The sequence below is a fragment of the Xenopus laevis genome, chromosome 8S, assembly GCF_017654675.1.
Source record: "Xenopus laevis strain J_2021 chromosome 8S, Xenopus_laevis_v10.1, whole genome shotgun sequence".
NCBI classification, from domain to species: Eukaryota; Metazoa; Chordata; class Amphibia; order Anura; family Pipidae; genus Xenopus; species Xenopus laevis.
Window position 1 is genome coordinate 10,051,451 of NC_054386.1, and position 17,540 is coordinate 10,068,990.

Here is a 17,540-nt window from a genome sequence, read left to right on the forward strand (position 1 = left end):
CCTATCCTGTTCCCTGCCAAGCTATTAGAGACTCAGGAGCAGAAAGGTGCCACTGGTGAGATTGATCCTGCTGCAGGGCTGCCAGTAATGAACAGTCTGACTGCCTCTGAGAGTACCCCGGTGAGTGAGAGTGAGCCACCCAAGGGAAGATACTGGCAACGATACAAAAGTGGGGCCCCGATTTGAGGACAAGTCTTGTGCATTTACCTGCTACGTGGGAGCGGCTGCTAAGTTCCAAAGGGAGAGGTAATTTTGGGAAAGGTAGTGCTACCTGGGGTATAAGAGCTCTTGGGAAGGGACATTTCAATTGAACTGAACTGTGTGGTCATTAACCCCTTCCAGAGGATTGGGACTTTGATAATAAAAAGGACTGTGTTGGAGAAACAGTCAGGTACCCAATAGTGAGATAGGTAGGTCCCACGTGTCCAGAGTGAAAGAGTGCATTGTGTATTAGATTGTCCAAGTTTTTACACTACTTTTTTAAATAAAGTTTATATCTGTTTCATTTGCAAATTGTGTGTTATTTTTCATGGTGGAAATCCCCTGAGGTGTGCTCCTCAGTGTTTCCTGGGTGGAGGTACCACGCTATAAATCCCAGTTCCCAGTACTTTTCATATGCAAAAGGGAATCAGGGCCCCTAGATTGCCAAGGGTTAATTGGTATTTAAAAAGACAGTAACCAAATTAGGGTTATAATAGATTACATAGGCCAGGTAAGTAGCAAAAGCTCCAGCAAGGAGGAAAAAAATGTAGTTAGCACACCCCAGCAGTACATGCTGATCATGAACATATGGTTTCAGGGGCAAAGGGCTAGGTATGATACTGCATAGTGTTACCCCCTTTGATGTGTGCTTAATTCTGTGCTGATCAATTGTGTGCCAACAGGGCCCCCTGATTAAAGGAGAATCTCAGGAAGATTACCAGGGGGAGAAGCTAAACACTGTTTAATCATAATAATGTGAGTGTAAAATATCTGAAGAACTGGTATGATGCAGTGAAGGTGTCTTAACAAAATCTGTTTCTGTGTTTCAAATCCTTAGTGGGCTGCTGACATTTTCTCCATTGGATTGCTTGACCCATGAAGCAGGCGTGGGTCCTTCGGCATAGCACCTGATATCGCAAAAGGTATTTATTCAGGGGTTAAAAGCTCTCTGCATCTGGTACTGTACTGCAAGTGATATTACCTCCCTCCCTTTCCCCCTCCAGCAGTCTAAGAACAGAACAATGGGAAGGTAACCAGATAACCGCTCCCTAACACACGATAACAGCTGCCTGGTAGATCTAAGAACAGCACTCAATAGTAAAATCCAGGTCCCACTGTGACACATTCAGTTACATTGAGTAGGAGAAACAACAGCCTGTCAGAAAGCAGTTCTATCCTAAAGTGCTGGCTCTTTCTGAAAGCACATGACGTGGCAAAATGACCTGAGATGCACCTACACAACAATATTACAACTTAACAAAAATACACTTGCTGGTTCAGGAATATTGTAGAGTGGATTATTTGCAGTGTAAACAGTGTAATTTGGAAATAAAAAATACATCATAAAAATGATGGCAGAATCCCTTTAAGGAGAATTTTGTGTGGGCCTGTGAAATTATAAGTTGTATTTTGATATAATTCCTCTAAATGTAAGCAGTAATTAGGGCACCCACCTATCCTACCCCAAATACAATTAACCACAACAAAACAAAGTTTAGTTACAAACAGGGTCGGACTGGGGGACTACTGTCCAGGCCCCCTCCCACCCCCCAACCCCCTACTGTGATGCGCTCTGCATGAGGGCGCCACTCGACGCTCCTGCTTGAAAGGCGCCGCTCAGGGCTCTGTATGAATGTTGTTGCGCGCATGCGCAGATGGCGCAGCGCGGCGCCTAAAGAAATCTTTTTTTTTTTAACTAACTGGTCGGGAGAGGGGTCTGGCCCGGCAGGGGCCCATTAAGGGTCGGGCCCACCGGGTTTTTTCCTGGTTTCCCGCCGGGCCAGTCCGACACTGGTTACAAAAACATATTCCACCACTACTCATGTGTCCCAGTTACCAGACTGGCAGTACAAGTAGGAGGATACACCCTAAGCCTTACCAAGGAACACCCAAGAGAAGTAGATAAAATTGGTCAGCATTTGATAATTTGGCTTTGTCTTCCTGGTAGGATTTCAGGTTTTCCACCTATAGATAGAAAAGGAGAAGAATGAATTAAAGGGCATGTATATGCTATATCTTTTCTTAATTAAGACCTTAAAAATCAGGCATAAATTAGTCAGTTTAAAACAGCAATACATAACGCTACCTCCAGTTACTTTAAGCAGCTTCATAGGGGCCCATCCATACATAAGGGCAGAGACACACGCTCAGATTCGGGGAGATTAGTCGCCCAGCGACCAATCTCCTCTTCTTTGGGGCGACTAATCTCCCTGAACTGCCACCTGCCGGCTAGAATGTAAATCGAAGGCAGGATGGCAATCAGTGTGCTTCGTTTTCCGGAGTTGCCTCACGAGGAATCTAATTCGAGGCGACTGATTCTAGCCGGCGGGAGGCAGTTCGGGGAGATCAGTCGCCCCAAAGAAGAGGAGATTTAACGCCGGGCAACTAAATCTCCCCGAATCTTAGCATGCACCTTAACCCTAAATCTCCTCAAATAGTAGTGTGCACCCTTACCCTAAGTCTCCCCGAATCTTAACGTGTGCCCTAAATCCCCCCGAATCTTAGCGTGTGCTCTTATCCTTAACAGGACAACAAAATATGAGGGCTTTTCTTTTTCATAGAATATGGATCTTGAGTAAGAGATGTTTTATCTTGCAAATTCCAGCTTTTTAATATCATCTTTTTATAATGCTTTAGCATACAGTTTACATTAGTCATTCCCTGTACATTAATAAAGCTTCGCAAAAGTGAAAGTCTGCCTTATTAAACAGAACCCGGAATTCCCACTTCACTTCAATGGCAATACCCTAGTTATCCCTAAAGAGATGCGGTTACAGTTGTATGGAGACTGTTTCAGTGAAAGTACAAAATATTGCAGTTAGGGATTCTTCTTTGTCACAACCTTCTTTATTGTCTGATAAAAAGCTTCATCCTCCATGTACAATCCAAACTGGATACAGAGAACATAAAAATACAAAACCTTGCAGAATGACCGAGGCAGATTTATCACAGATGAATATACAGCAGTAAGGTATAAGGGTAGAACTACATGGACGTTTTCAGCCAGCGTCAAAACGCATACGACGGAAATAAGGTAAGTGAATGCATTGTCGCATGGTGTCACATCGTCTGCATCCGACAGTCGTGTTGCGTCAGATCACCGCTGCGACTTCATCCATTTCCGTCACATGAGATTTGACGCCAGCATTTTGTTGCATCGCGTCGGATCGCGCCAAAAATGTCCATGTAGTCCTACCCCAATACCTTATAACTGACTAGAGTCAAGTAGAAACTGATCCGCGTGTTAAGTATCATGTTGCTATACACTTCTGATAAGCAATAATATATTTACCTCATGTTTTTCTGGAAGCAGCTTGAGAAACTGTTTTAAGATCTCAATGTCAAATCTGGAACGGTCTCCTTTCTCAATTAGCTCAATTACTTCTTTATTGGGACTGCAGGATATAGACAAATACAGACATTTTATTCACATACAGAGTGAGTATGACCCGTTATAGCTTAAATCAAGCAAGCAATATATTTTATTAATCAGACTGATGCACACAAGATTTTGGACTGGTACCCTTCATCCGAAGGAATCTTCACCTGCTGAATAAGATATATAGAACAGTTTGTATAATAATAATAATAATAATAATAATAATAATAATAATAAATATGTAAATAGTTAAAGCAATATGCAGAGCAACCAGCAGAGGGCGCCAACTCATCATGGGAATTCCCCTACAGTCCTATGAAAAAGTGACAATCCGATTTGTGAATAACTCAAATTCACAATCAATTGTGACTAGGGTTGCCACCCGGCCGGTATTTTACCGGCCTAGCCGGTAAAATACCTGCCAAGGCCGGGGCCGGTATTTCAAATTTACCGGCAATGTAGCTGCTGGTAAATTTGTAATACGATTAAAAGGAGCCCTTGGCCTGCCCCCAATTCCGTGGAACTTACCTTTTCTTTTACTTCTTCTAGCGTCCGTGGCGTTGCCCCACCCCTTTTGACGTCACAGCCCACCCCTTTGTGTCCCCGCCCCCCAGCAGCCGGTAAAACATTTTAAAAAAGGTGGCAACCCTAATTGTGACTCCAGTCTGCCCCTCTAAACCTGTGAGAAGTTGCTAATAAATGTTTGCTTTGGTTCGCCACATCAAGTGTGTCATGTCTACATACCTCCAAACATTTTGGAAATAGAAAGAGGGACAAAAATATTTTGTGTGGCAACATTTTTTAAGAGTTTTGCTGACGAAGGTGAATTGCCCTTTAAACTGTAAGTTCTCCCAAGAGACCGGCTTATCTTAAACTGTTACAAAAGAATCTATTCTGGGCTCTGCCAAAAGCCAATCTGACATTTCAGTAGCAAATGTGGGACTGCGGGTTGAGCTATCAAAATCGGGACTGTCCCGTGAAAAATGGGACAGTTGGGAGGTATGTGTCTATATTTTAAACAAAAGACCTAGGGGGTGTCCTGGCTGGTTATGTGCCAGTCACAGGTGCCGCCATTACAAGTTGCCCACAGATTAGCCTGTGTGCCGTATCCATTAGTGAAGGATTTATGTCAGAAAACAATAGATTCAACAAAACCAAACACTGGCTACTCACCATTTGAACTGTTTCAAAAAAATGTTCAAGTTCAGATTTTTCTTGGAATCTAAGAAGGTAATCTGAGAAAAAAAAAAAAAAAAAAAAGCATAAACACAGCCATGGCATCACAAATAATGTGAAGAAAACACAGATAACTCAGACCAAACTAAAACTTGTGAAGGCTTTAAAATACACGGTAGTGTCATATCTGAACCTCTGAAACTGGCAGCAAATAGTGAGTTTCTGGCAGTTGGTCAACTCCAGGATGTGGATTAAACCATGAGCTGGCACAGGGGTGTTCTATCAGCTGATCAGCACTACTGCATGGGTTAGACTGAGAGCAGTGATTTCTTTCTATGTTCTGTGTACAAATTGTAGGTCAATATTCCTTAAAGCTGCCATTCAACCTTTAGAACAAGGAACTCCTTAGGGCAGAGACACGCATTCAGATTCGGGGAAATTTAGTCGCCTGGCGATAAATCGTCTCTTCTTCAGGGCGACTAATCTCCCGGACTGCCTCCCGCCGTCTAGAATGTAAATCGCTGGCGGAATGGCACTCAGAGTGATTTGTTTTCCAAAGTCGCAACTTCGGTGCGCTTCATTTTCTGAAGTTGCTTCTTGAGGAAACTTCGGGCGACTTCAGAAAACAAAGCACTCCGAGTGCCATCCCACCAGTGATTTACATTCTAGCCGGCGGGAGGACGTCCGGGGAGATTAGTCGCCCGAAGAAGAGGAGATATGTCCCTGGGCAACTAATCTCCCTTAATCTGAGCGCGTGTCTCTGCCTTTACAGGTTTATCTTTATTAACTGGGGCTCAATAGCTCTTTCTCACTAGAGCTCCTGAGTTAAAGGAACAGTAACACCAAAAAATGAAATAGTTTTAAAGTAATGAAAATATCATGTAGTGTTGCCCTGCACTGGTAAAACGGATTTGTTTGCTTCAGAAACACTACTATAGTTCATATAAACAAGCTGCTGTTTAGCAATGGTGTAAATTGAAAAAAGTCTATATGGTACAGGTTAAATAGTGGATAACAGATAACACCATTATGTTCTACAGAGCTTATCTGCTGTGTAACCTGAGCCTTTTCTTCTTTGAATGGCTGCCCCCATTGCTACACAGCAGCTTATTTATATAAACTATAGTAGTGTTTGTGAAGCAAACACAGCAGTTTTACCAGTGCAGCGCAACACTGCATTATATTTTTATTACTTTAAAACACTTTCATTTTTTGAGGTTACTGTTCCTTTAAAAGGTCTCAGTCACACGGTTTGCTAGGAAACTCTTGTTTTTAAGTGCACTACAGATGTAGAATAGGAACAGGTAGTGTAGGGCTCGCATACAACCAGGGGCCTTGACATGGCACATGAACGTTGGCTATTTTCTCCAAAGCTTTGTGCAAACACATTATTTGTAAAGTTGAAACCGTGTTGTTGGTAACCACTCGCCTACTACAAATTTATGGTCTTTGTAGGGGTAATAAAATTAAAATTGTTTAGAAAACAGAAAAAAAACAAACAAACAAAAAAAAAACTTACCTCTTTTGGGGGTTTCTTTACAGGGACAGCGGATTCCTTAACAGCTGCTTGTGGGAGGCAAAATAGTTGTTCTATACTGGAGTAGTTGGGCTCTACTGTATCCTCAATGGAACTTGCTGATGCCCACATAGAGTGACTGTCTGAAAGAAAAAGTACATTATAGATTTACAACAATGTCATATGTGACCATTGCCTCGTGTGGAAGAGTTCCAAATGTCCCAGGGCTTAATAATTTAGACATCACATAATGCTAAAAGTTGCTCTTCTTAAATGAATGATATAAAATGAGCGCTGAAACATTTTCTAGTTTCCCTTGTAGCGTTGTCGATTAACGGGTATATTTATCAAAGAGTGAAGTTAGAGATCGCCACAGTCCGCTAGAGTGAAATTCCGCCTCTCTCCATTTATTTCTATGGGATTTTTTAAGGGCGTATTTATCATTGGGTGAAAGCGAAAGTTCATCCTAGAAATGACTGGAGAGAGGCGGAATTTCACTCTAGCGGACTGTGGCGATCTCTAACTTCACTCTTTGATAAATACGCATGCCCCTATGACTAAGTGCTGCTGCATTTGTGTTCCAGCAAATAAAACGTGGCTTGTGTGTTTATGCCACCGGATGAGGTCTACATAGAACCCAAATGTAAAGCATACACCAACAGTGTTACTTGTATTAATAGATACAGTATAATAGATCATATTATATATAGTAAATTAGAGATATGCATTTCATATATTTATTGTATTATTAGTTTGGTGCCTTTTTTCTCTACTACAATTTTTTGCGACAAATCTCATCTTCAATCTCCCTGAACTGCCTCTCCGCCGGCTAAAATGTAAATCTCTGGCGGGATGGCACTCGGCGAGATTCATTTTTCGAAGTCGTCCGAAGTTTCGGAAAACGGATGGCGCAGAGTGCCATCCCACCGTTGATTTACATTTTAGTGGGCGGGAAGGCAGGGGAGGCAGTTTGGGGAGATTAGTCGTCCCCGAAGAAGAGGAGATTTGTCGCCGGGTGACTAATCTCCCCAAATCTGCCTGTGTGCCCTGACCCTTTTATTTAGTCAAAAAAGAAGAGAAAGTTAACCCTATATAGTGCACCTCCCCAACCTTAGATCCTTCGGATCTAAGGTTGGGGAGGTGCACTATATAGGGTTAACTTTCTCTTCTTTTTTGACAATTTTGATTTACCCTGCACACCACCTTACTTTCTCTCATATATGATGGATGGTGCTCCCTAAAATCTACAATTTTCTGCAACCCTTTTATTTAGTGTAGCACTAAGCAGTCAGATGGGAGATACTACCTACTTCTTTAGATGCAAAGAATGGAGTGGGAGCATTTTCCAAACATGGCAGTGGGTCTATTTTTAGAGTATTATGCATATGTAACTCAAATTTGATTAAAACGTTTTTGGAATTCTTCGTAAAAAAACCATTCTTTGCATGACAATGAATAGAAACACTGCAGATAAATATGGATAAACATGCTCTCATTGACTTACCTTTGATCACATTTGGTGGAATTTTCTGCCAATTAAGTTTCTTCATTTTTAAGGTTGGTTTATTCACCTTGAGAAAAGCTTTAGGTAAATATCCTAAGGAATAATCCACTCGAGCAACCACTACTTCATCAGTGAAAGTTCCCATGCCAGGCATAGGAGGTGGTGGTGGAGGCATGCCCCCCATTCCTGGCAGAGGGGGAGGAGGTGGAGGAAGCATGCCCCCCATTCCAGGCAGAGGAGGAGGTGGAGGAAGCATGCCCCCCATTCCTGGCAGAGGGGGAGGAGGTGGAGGAAGCATGCCCCCCATTCCAGGCAGAGGAGGAGGAGGTGGAGGAAGCATGCCCCCCATTCCAGGCAGAGGGGGAGGTGGTGGAGGAAGCATGCCCCCCATTCCAGGCAGAGGGGGAGGTGGTGGAGGAAGCATGCCCCCCATTCCAGGTAGAGGCGGAGGAGGAGGAGGCAGAGACAATGCAACCATACCAGGGGGAGGTGGAGACAGTTCAGTACCTGGCAATGGGGGAGGAGGCGGGGGTAGAGGAGATGATGATGAGCTAATTCGCTCATCAGCATTAGGTACTAAAGGGGAAGGAGGAGAAGGTAAAACAGAAGAGCATGTGAGCTCCCCAGATAAGTGGGTATGTAGTGGTGTAATGCAAGCAGGGGAATCCTCTTTAGTAGGAGGTGCCAGTAAAGCATCCAATAACTGAAGAGAGTCTGCTGGGATTCCAGAACTCACAGGATCTTTTTTAACAGTTTTGCCTTCACACGACTCTTCTTTGGGCTTGTCTGTTTGAATGCTTTTATTCACTTTATTAGTACATTTGTCCGTTTTTCTCTTTTCTTTACTTGAAAGTTTCTTTGAAGTTACAAGCCTGTCCATGACTTCTTCAACGTTATTATTTTGGCCTGGAATAAACAAAAACACTAATATTTTAACTACACAACTATACTATTTGTCCATTGACAAACAACTATTTTTTTTTATATATATATATATATATATATATATATATATATATATATATATATATATATATATATATATATATATATATATATATATATATATATAAGGAACATTCTTATAGTAACTGCTGCCATACGTTTAATGACATAGATTAACTGTTAATCACCAAAGATTCTTTCAATGCATCTAGGAGAAAGCTTTTTAAATATTGTTTTTATTAACGTAGAAGAACATTGTATATTCTGCCTCTGGCAGCACAGCATTGGTTCTAGTGTATGCTATGGAGAATGAAAGCAGATGAAAACATGTCTAAAGCACAGCAGATAATTCAGTGGTTCTTACAGTCATCTGCAAGCAAGACAGCTCTGTTGACCAAAACTTCCAAGGCTTCCCAGAGTAGGGGACTGGTAGGATGAGATTGATCCAATTGTAAGAGTCCCTGCAGAATTGATAGAAGCTGCACTGATAATGGTGAACAGCTTACCTAGAAAACAGTAAAAGGGAAAGAATGTTGCACTAGGCGATATATATATATATATATGTAGACATTTACAATAGCATCATATAGAGTGATATGTTCCGAACTTATGGTTTTTGACACCTCGTAACTTCAAAATATGTTGAAATACTTCACTGTAATTGACCTTTACTTCATCACAAATAAATAATATATATATTCTCACAAAACTGGAGCACTCATGCATACAAAAACAGCTGCCTGGGTGCAGTATTCAAAAATTATGTAAACCAAAATACTGTACACCACTTGAGAAAGGCTTCAGTAATAGAAGCCGAAACGTCGTAAAGAAATAAACAGATCTTTTTTGCGCCTTTATAAAGTCCTGCGAGTGCGGTTTTTGTACAGTATTTCGGTTTATATATATATATATATATCATATAAAAAGAAAAAGTAATGCAACACAACGGTGCAGCGGGGGATACATACATTTATATTTCTACATGTGACCCTGACAAAAGCCACATCAAAGGGCTGAACTCCGTTGGTTTTTACCCCACAAGAGGGGGTTATTTATTCAATATATATAGTGAATAAAATACCCCCTCTTGTAAAATATAAGGATATTATAAGTTACCGAGGAGTTTAATGACCATATAAAAACGAGGCCGAAGGTCATGGAACTCCGAGGTAAGTTCTAATATCCTCATATTTTACAACTGGGGGTACTTTTATTTATTATAATACACAAATTTCAGTGAGTCGTGTGACAGAAATGACATCACTACTCACCGTTTATAACTGATAACCTGAGAGTGCGGATCCTTCTCTTGCTTGGTATATATATATATATAAACACATAACTATTACTATATTACAAGTTATTTCACTGTATAGTGAAAATACATGCACTGTTGCCCACAGAATAATTCTGCATTATCTGAACCCTTATTAGTGCTTACTTTATTAAACAATGTAGAGAAAACCTCCTGATGGTTGTTCATATTAATCCCTCCATATATCTTGAGCAGTTCTTCCTCATCTTCAGACTTGGCTTCCTCAAACACAAGAGCCTGGATCAGCAGGTCTTCATCCTCCAGGTCTCTGATGGATAACGGATATAAAGTCTCAGAGGGCAGAGAAATAACCAATTGGCTTGCATTACAGTCTTCCAGGGAATCATAACTTACTCTAATACAGTGTTCCCTGACCAATGGCTTGTGAGGAACATGTTGCTCCCAGTGGCCTCAAAGCAGGTGCTTATTTTTTATTTCTTTTTTGTTGGTTGCATAAAAACCAGGTTTACTGCCAGAGTCTCCTGTAGGCTGCCAGTCCACATAGGGGCTTCCAAATAGTCAACCACAGCCCTTATTTGGCATTCCTAGGGACTTTTTCATCCTTGTGCTGCTCCCCAACTCTTTTTACATTTGAATGTGGCTCACGGGTGAAAAAAGTTGGGGACCCCTGCCCTAATCTAACCCACCCCATACACAAACAGGGCATAGGAAAATCACTAATATATTATTGTAACATGATAATTCTCTACAGGGTAAAAAGAGGTATGAATTTGCAAAAGTATTATTAATGTCTGAAAAAGTCCAATTGTGTATGTTCTGTAGCATAAATGGACAAAAACTAATGCCAGTGGGGAGAAATTCACAAAAAAAACAAAACTTAATTTACAAAATCATATCTTTAATCTTCATTTCTTAAAAAACTGGAATTTCCAGAATATTTTTTACCTTAGCTTGGTTAACAAATCCAGCAGCTGGAGGCCTAAAAGAGATGCAAGAATAAAAAATTAGGTTTGTTCTCTGTTTAACCCCTTGCAGCATGCAACACTTTTGCCTGTGTCTTAGACATAGCTGCACGGCTTGCGTATTAAACTGCATAAAAAAAAAGTCGAGCTGGAATACACCTCATTACTTTAAAGTTGACCTTTAACTTGCAGTTTGTCTTTATTCCTTATTATTAGAAAATAAAGTGAACATATAACAGGAATATGTGTCTTGCTGCATAAGCAACTGCCTTTGTTCTAGTGCAATATCAGCTTTGGAGGATTTTTTTGCTGTGTACTCAAAAGCCTTACAACAGTACTTCCTGTGTCATTCAGAAAACTGGCACAGAGGAAAAGGCTTCCTCCATAGAGGAATTCATATATATGTTCATATAGCTCTATAAATTCTGATTATGAAACAAATAGTTGTGAATATTACAAGCAGTTCTTTCCTGTAACATCTCTAGATATATATGTAATTAATGAATTAACAGCAGATTACCACTGCACTACACTGGCAGTAAGGGCTCTTAACATAATTGGCCTGGTATCACATTACAAGTATAGGGTCTATTATTCAGAAACTCGTTCAGAATACTCCAAAATATGCGCTTCAGTTTTTCAAAATGCATCAGTTAATAGTGCTGCTCCAGCAGAATTCTGCACTGAAACCTGATTCTCAAAAGAGCAAACAAGATTTTTTTTTATATAATTTTGAAATCTGACATGGGGCTAGACATATTGTCAGTTTCCCAGCTGCCCCAGTCATGTGACTTTTGCTCTGATAAACTTCAGTCACTCTTTACTACAAGTTGGAGTGATATCACCCCTCCCCCCCAGCAGCCTAACAATAGAACAATGAGAAGGTAACCAGATAGCAGCTCCCTAACACAAGATAACAGCTGCCTGGTAGATCTAAGAACAGCACTCAATAATAAAATCCAGTTCCCACAGCGACATATTCAGTTACATTGAGTAGGACAAACAGCAGCCTGCCAGAAAGCAGTTCCATCCTCTTTCTGAAAGCACATGACCAGGCAAAATGACCTGAGATGCACCTACACACCAATATTACAACTAAAAAAATACACTTGCTGGTTCAGGAATGACATTTAATATGGTAGAGTGAATTATTTGCAGTGGAAACAGTGTCATTTAGAAATGAAAACTACATAAAAATCACGAAAGAATCCCTTTAACAATTAGACAGTGCCTGATGATAACTTAGCTATTATAAATCCGTACTCATGGCTTTTTATTTAAATATATTTTAAATATAGTAGCCTTAGGGCATGCAAGAAAACTAGAGGGCTGCAGGCTGGAGATTTAAAACATTTCGCTGCAGAGGAGTTCAAGAAGAAACACAACCTATAGATTTAAATGGTTTGTTCCTAGTAACATAGTAACATAGTAAGTAAGGTTGAAAAAAAGACACACGTCCATCAAGTTCAACCTTTTTTTTTTTAACTTATTATGATGTAGAGAGAGATATTTTGAGACAATTTGCACAATTTGCAATTGTTTTTTGTTTTTTATCATTTTTGACATATTTTGCTTTTTATTCAGCAGCTCTCCAGTTGGCAATTTCAGCAATCCGGTTGCTAGGGTTCAAATTCCCCAGGCAACCATGCACTAATTTGAATGAGAGACTGGAATATGAATAGGAGAGGGCCTAAATATGAAGACAAGTAATACAAATTAGCGATAACCATACATTTCTAGCCTTACAGACCTTTTGTTTTTTAGATGGGGTCAGTGACCCCCATTTGAAAGCAGGACAGAATCAGAAGAAAAAGTAATTAAAAAACTATAAAAAATAAATAGCGAAGACCAATTGAAAAGTTGTTTAAAACTGGCCTTTCTATAATATACTAAAAGTTACTTTAAAGGTGAACCATCATTTTAAAGGGTGCACTCACACAGGTGCATGCAAGCTCTGAACGCAGGTGGAATGCAGCATGTTTTTGAACCATCAAAATTGTACTTGTAACTCAATTATCTGCAATCTAATAGGATAGCATGTTTGGTTGAAGCCCTCTCTTGAACTTGCAAATATGCTCCTACATGCGTCTATGTGAGTACGGACCCCTTTAAATGAATAGGCTGCATTTCTTCCTGCGCTTCACTACAATTTCATATCTTTTACACCAAAATTATTTTTTTTTTAACTCCCTCTTTCTTCATATTGTTAATAATGGCAAAAAAAAAAAGATACACCAAGTTATATCCTACAAAATCATTAAAAGCTCACAAGAATAGTAAAGCTTTGGGGAACTTATTCTTTTAACAAAAATTTCGCAAACCAGTACGCCACATAAAAAAAACCCAAAAAACATTACACCCAAAAACTTAAGTATATTTTAGCAAAAGTAAACACATTGTTTTAGTAACGTGCCCTGTAAGCAAAAAATCCCAAAATGTGTCACATGTCCTTCTGTAAAAGACTGGACAAGACATTTACCCTCTATGTTCCTTATTTACATTGCAATAAACAGGAAATGTGCCACGTGAAATTATTTCCCCATAGGAAAAACCTGAAATATTACACAATTATTATTACACCATTTGCAACTAAACAGATTAAAGAGCCAATTCATTAACAAATGTCGTAACACAGACCCCAGCGTGACGAGGAAAAAACTTTGGTTCATTTTTGTTTTTCATTTATTTCAATTTTGAGCCACTTTTCTTGCCCTAATATGGTATCTTTAAACATATTATATTACATAGAACTTTACAGTATAATGCAGGCACAAATCTACAAAGCCAACTAACATTTAGAAGAAAAAATATTAGAAGCCAAGCGTTACCAGTTTATCCCATGTTGTGCAGAAGCAGATCTGCATGGGCTATGGAGGAGCCCTTGTTATCTGATGCTTAATTAGAACTTGCAGGGAGCAATGTCTGTTTAAACAGTCCCCAAAATTCTACAATGGGAGCAGCACTGCCAATAACATCCATAGAGTATGATCTGTGCTAGCTCTTAACAGCTTTCACTGGCTTGAAACTTACAAATGGAACTAACTTGAGAAACAAACTGCATTGTATTTTTGCCTCGGATATCATTATGAGCATGAGGCTGGGTTCCACCTGAGCCAAATTACAGACTGCACTCCCAGTAGGGGATTTAAACTGCCTTGGGAGAAGCAAAACTCTGGACTGGGTCAATTTGGCTGGGATGTTTCTTATTAGTCGCCATTGCTAAATGTTTTTAATATAAGGGCTCTTACACACGGCCGTTCCGACCTGCGCTCCCCTGCGTTCCGTTTTTTGGCGTTCAGCCGCAGGGGAGCGCAGGAATAGACGCAAGTCATTATTTGAAATGGGGCTGTACTCACTCAGGCGCGTGTAGGCGCCGAATGCAGGAAAAATGCAGCATGTTGCGTCTGAACCTGCGTTCGGCGCCTACACGCGCCTGAGTGAGTACAGCCCCATTTCAAATAATGACTTGCGTCTATTCCTGCGCTCCCCTGCGGCTGAACGCCAAAAAAACGGAACGCAGGGGAGCGCAGGTCGGAACGGCCGTGTGTAAGAGCCCTAAGAGCCCTAAAACTCGGACAGAAGATAAAAAGTGGGTCCAACTGTAGTGTCGGTATATTCAGAACTACATCAGGCAGAGAAAACAAATGCTGCCTACAGTGTGTCATTAGCAAATATATTATCCCAGGCCTTCTATTTAGCCAAAATTGAAGCAAGAGAAGCATGGTGTCTGTGTGCAAAGCTGCAGGCTCATGTGAGATTGAGCTACCGGTTATCCTATCTCTTCGGGTGGTAACACACGTGGCTACTGGGGGAGATTAGTCGCCCAATGACAAATCGTCTGTTCTTCGGGCGACTAATCTCCCCTGAATGCCTTCCCGCCGGCTAGAATGTAAATCGCCGGGGGGGGGGGAAGGCATTTAGGGCTGGGACACACTGGGCGATTTGGGGAGATTTAGTCGCCTGGCGACTAATCGCCGCGACTTTCCACGACCAATCTTCCCCGAATGCTTCCCCTCGCTCTGCGCCTGGCTAAAATGAAAAATCGCCTGCGCTAATCACACGCGGCGATTCGTTTTCTGAAGTCGCCCGAAGTTTCCTCGTGAGGCAACTTTGGGCGACTTCGGAAAACGAATCGCCGCGTGTGATTAGCGCAGGCGATTTTTCATTTTAGCCAGGCGCAGAGCGAGGGGAAGCATTCGGGGAGAAAAGTCGCTGCGATTAGTCGCCAGGCGACTAAATCTCCCCAAATCGCCCAGTGTGTCCCTACCCTTAGGGGAGATTATTCGCCCGAAGAAGAGACGATTTGTCGCTGGGCGAATAATCTCCCCTAGTAACCACATGTGCCACCACCCTTAAAGGGGTTCACCGTTGAGATAACTTTTAGTATGATGTAGAGCGTGATATTCTGAGACAATTTGCAATTGGTTTTCATTTTTTTATTATTTAAGGTTTTTGAGTAATTTAGCAGCTCTTTAATTCAAATTTTAAGCATTCTGGTCGCTAGGGACCAAATTACCTTAGCAACCATGCACTGATGTGAATAAGAGACTGGAATATGAATAGGAGAGGCCTGAATAGAAAGATGAGGAATAAAGGGCTCTTACAGATGAGCGTTTTTAGCTGAGTTCCGGTTTAATGTGTTCAGCCGCAGGGGAGCGCAGGAGTAGACGTACTGAATTATTTTCAATGGGGCTGTGCTCACACAGACGCATGTAAGTGACAAACGCAGGAAAAATGCAACATGCTGCGTCCCAACCTGCGTTCAGCACTTATATGCGTCTGTGTGAGTACAGCTCCACTGAAAATAATTCAGTACGTCTACTCCTGCACAGCTGAACGCATGAAACAGGAACGCAGAGGAGCGCAGTTAAAAACGCTCGTCTGTAAGAGCCTTTACACCTTTACTACAAGTGAAAGTAGCATTTATATTATTACATGCTGTCAGGAAAAAGCACCTCCAGATGGTCAGTCTGAACAACTACACAAAATGTGTTCAGAAGCCAGAGACTTTAAACTGTATTTTATGGCAGTAAAACTGATAAATGATAATTAAGTTATTTCTAAACATATCTAAAACAAGACCTTACCTATGAATTCATTTCTGAGTTGTACGCGATTCCGCAGTTCTTCTGTGCCAAAAATAATGGCATTAATGACACTGAGCAGTGTAACCATGTAGGGAACATTATCAGACGATGACAATTCATTCGTTATGACACTGAACCGGTATTGTTGATTCTTAACAACCTGTTAATACAAATAGATGACTACTAAATACCTCATTACAAGCTACTAATCTAACATGCATGATTGTTTAGGTCACTATATATATACAGAATATATATTATATATATATATATATATATATATATATATATATATATAGATAGAGATATATATATATATATATATATATATATATATAGATAGAGATATATATATATATATATATATATATATAGATATATAGATATATAGATATATAGATAGAGATATATATATATATATATATATATATATATATATATATATATATATATAGATAGAGATATATAGATATATAGATATATAGATAGAGATATATATATATATATATATATATATATATATATAGATAGAGATATATATATATATATATATATATATATAGATAGAGATATATATATATATATATATATATATATATATATAGATAGATAGATAGATAGATAGATAGATAGATAGATAGATATAATAAATGAAATAAATGTTTTAATTAAGATACTGTCCATGTTTCTAATTTATATGTAGCACGTAGTAGGGGACCCAAGCACAGTTCTTGCTATTAAGATAGCATATACCCCAAAACCATTTATTTCCTATCATTTATACCCTTATTGAATTCTCAGTAGACCACATTTATGGTTATACAGGGTGGTGCTCTTGCAAGAATGCAGGTAGAAATAGGACAGTTGCAACACAGCAGAGCTGCCATCAGAATCTTTAGTCTCTGGGGTTCAGTTCAGGTGTAAGATTAGGGACCCGCTTCATATATAGAACCATATGAAATACAGATGTCACCCCTTATGGCTGCCTTGCTTCAAAACCTCAGTGAGTTCCATTTGGTTCAGAATCAGAGTAAGCTGATGGCTTGGTAGCTTTGTTATGAGAGCTGTGTGCACTACTTTACACTTGCCAAATAAAATTGAAAAGGAATGCAGACGTTTGCATGTTATTGTTTGTTGGGTGGTGATCTGCTTGCAGCAAAGAATCATTTCGGGACTTTTTTAGCTCAGATCAGTAGGAGGGTGGTACTGTTAAACATCTATTGTACCTTATAATGCTCCAGTGCATCCAAACACAAGGCGTGACCTTCTGGGGAGTAGATACACAATGCAGCGAGCAATTCAAACACTTGTTTTTTTACCATCACATTGGATGTGTCCAGAGCTGCAAAAACAAAACAACAAAAAACAAAATCACATGCAATGTTAAAGGAAGTATCTCATACATTGTGCATCATTGTTTAGACATCAGTCCAAGCTTATGTACTAAAACATATACTGCTTTTGCACTTACATTTTTTGTTTCACATGGCGTGA

At 40.0% G+C, this 17,540-nt stretch overlaps 1 protein-coding gene across 1 annotated transcript in view; it reads right to left on the minus strand.

The window, feature by feature from the left end:
- Window positions 1-17,540, minus strand: part of inf2.S (inverted formin, FH2 and WH2 domain containing S homeolog) — a 36,283-nt gene that overhangs the window by 12,445 nt on the left and 6,298 nt on the right. Inside the window, 10 exon segments of the mRNA NM_001091093.1 lie at window positions 2,081-2,166; window positions 3,494-3,596; window positions 4,754-4,815; window positions 6,276-6,415; window positions 7,777-8,682; window positions 9,086-9,227; window positions 10,163-10,304; window positions 10,943-10,976; window positions 16,047-16,206; window positions 17,273-17,388. Of these exon segments, the coding sequence (NP_001084562.1) occupies window positions 2,081-2,166; window positions 3,494-3,596; window positions 4,754-4,815; window positions 6,276-6,415; window positions 7,777-8,682; window positions 9,086-9,227; window positions 10,163-10,304; window positions 10,943-10,976; window positions 16,047-16,206; window positions 17,273-17,388 (1,891 nt within the window).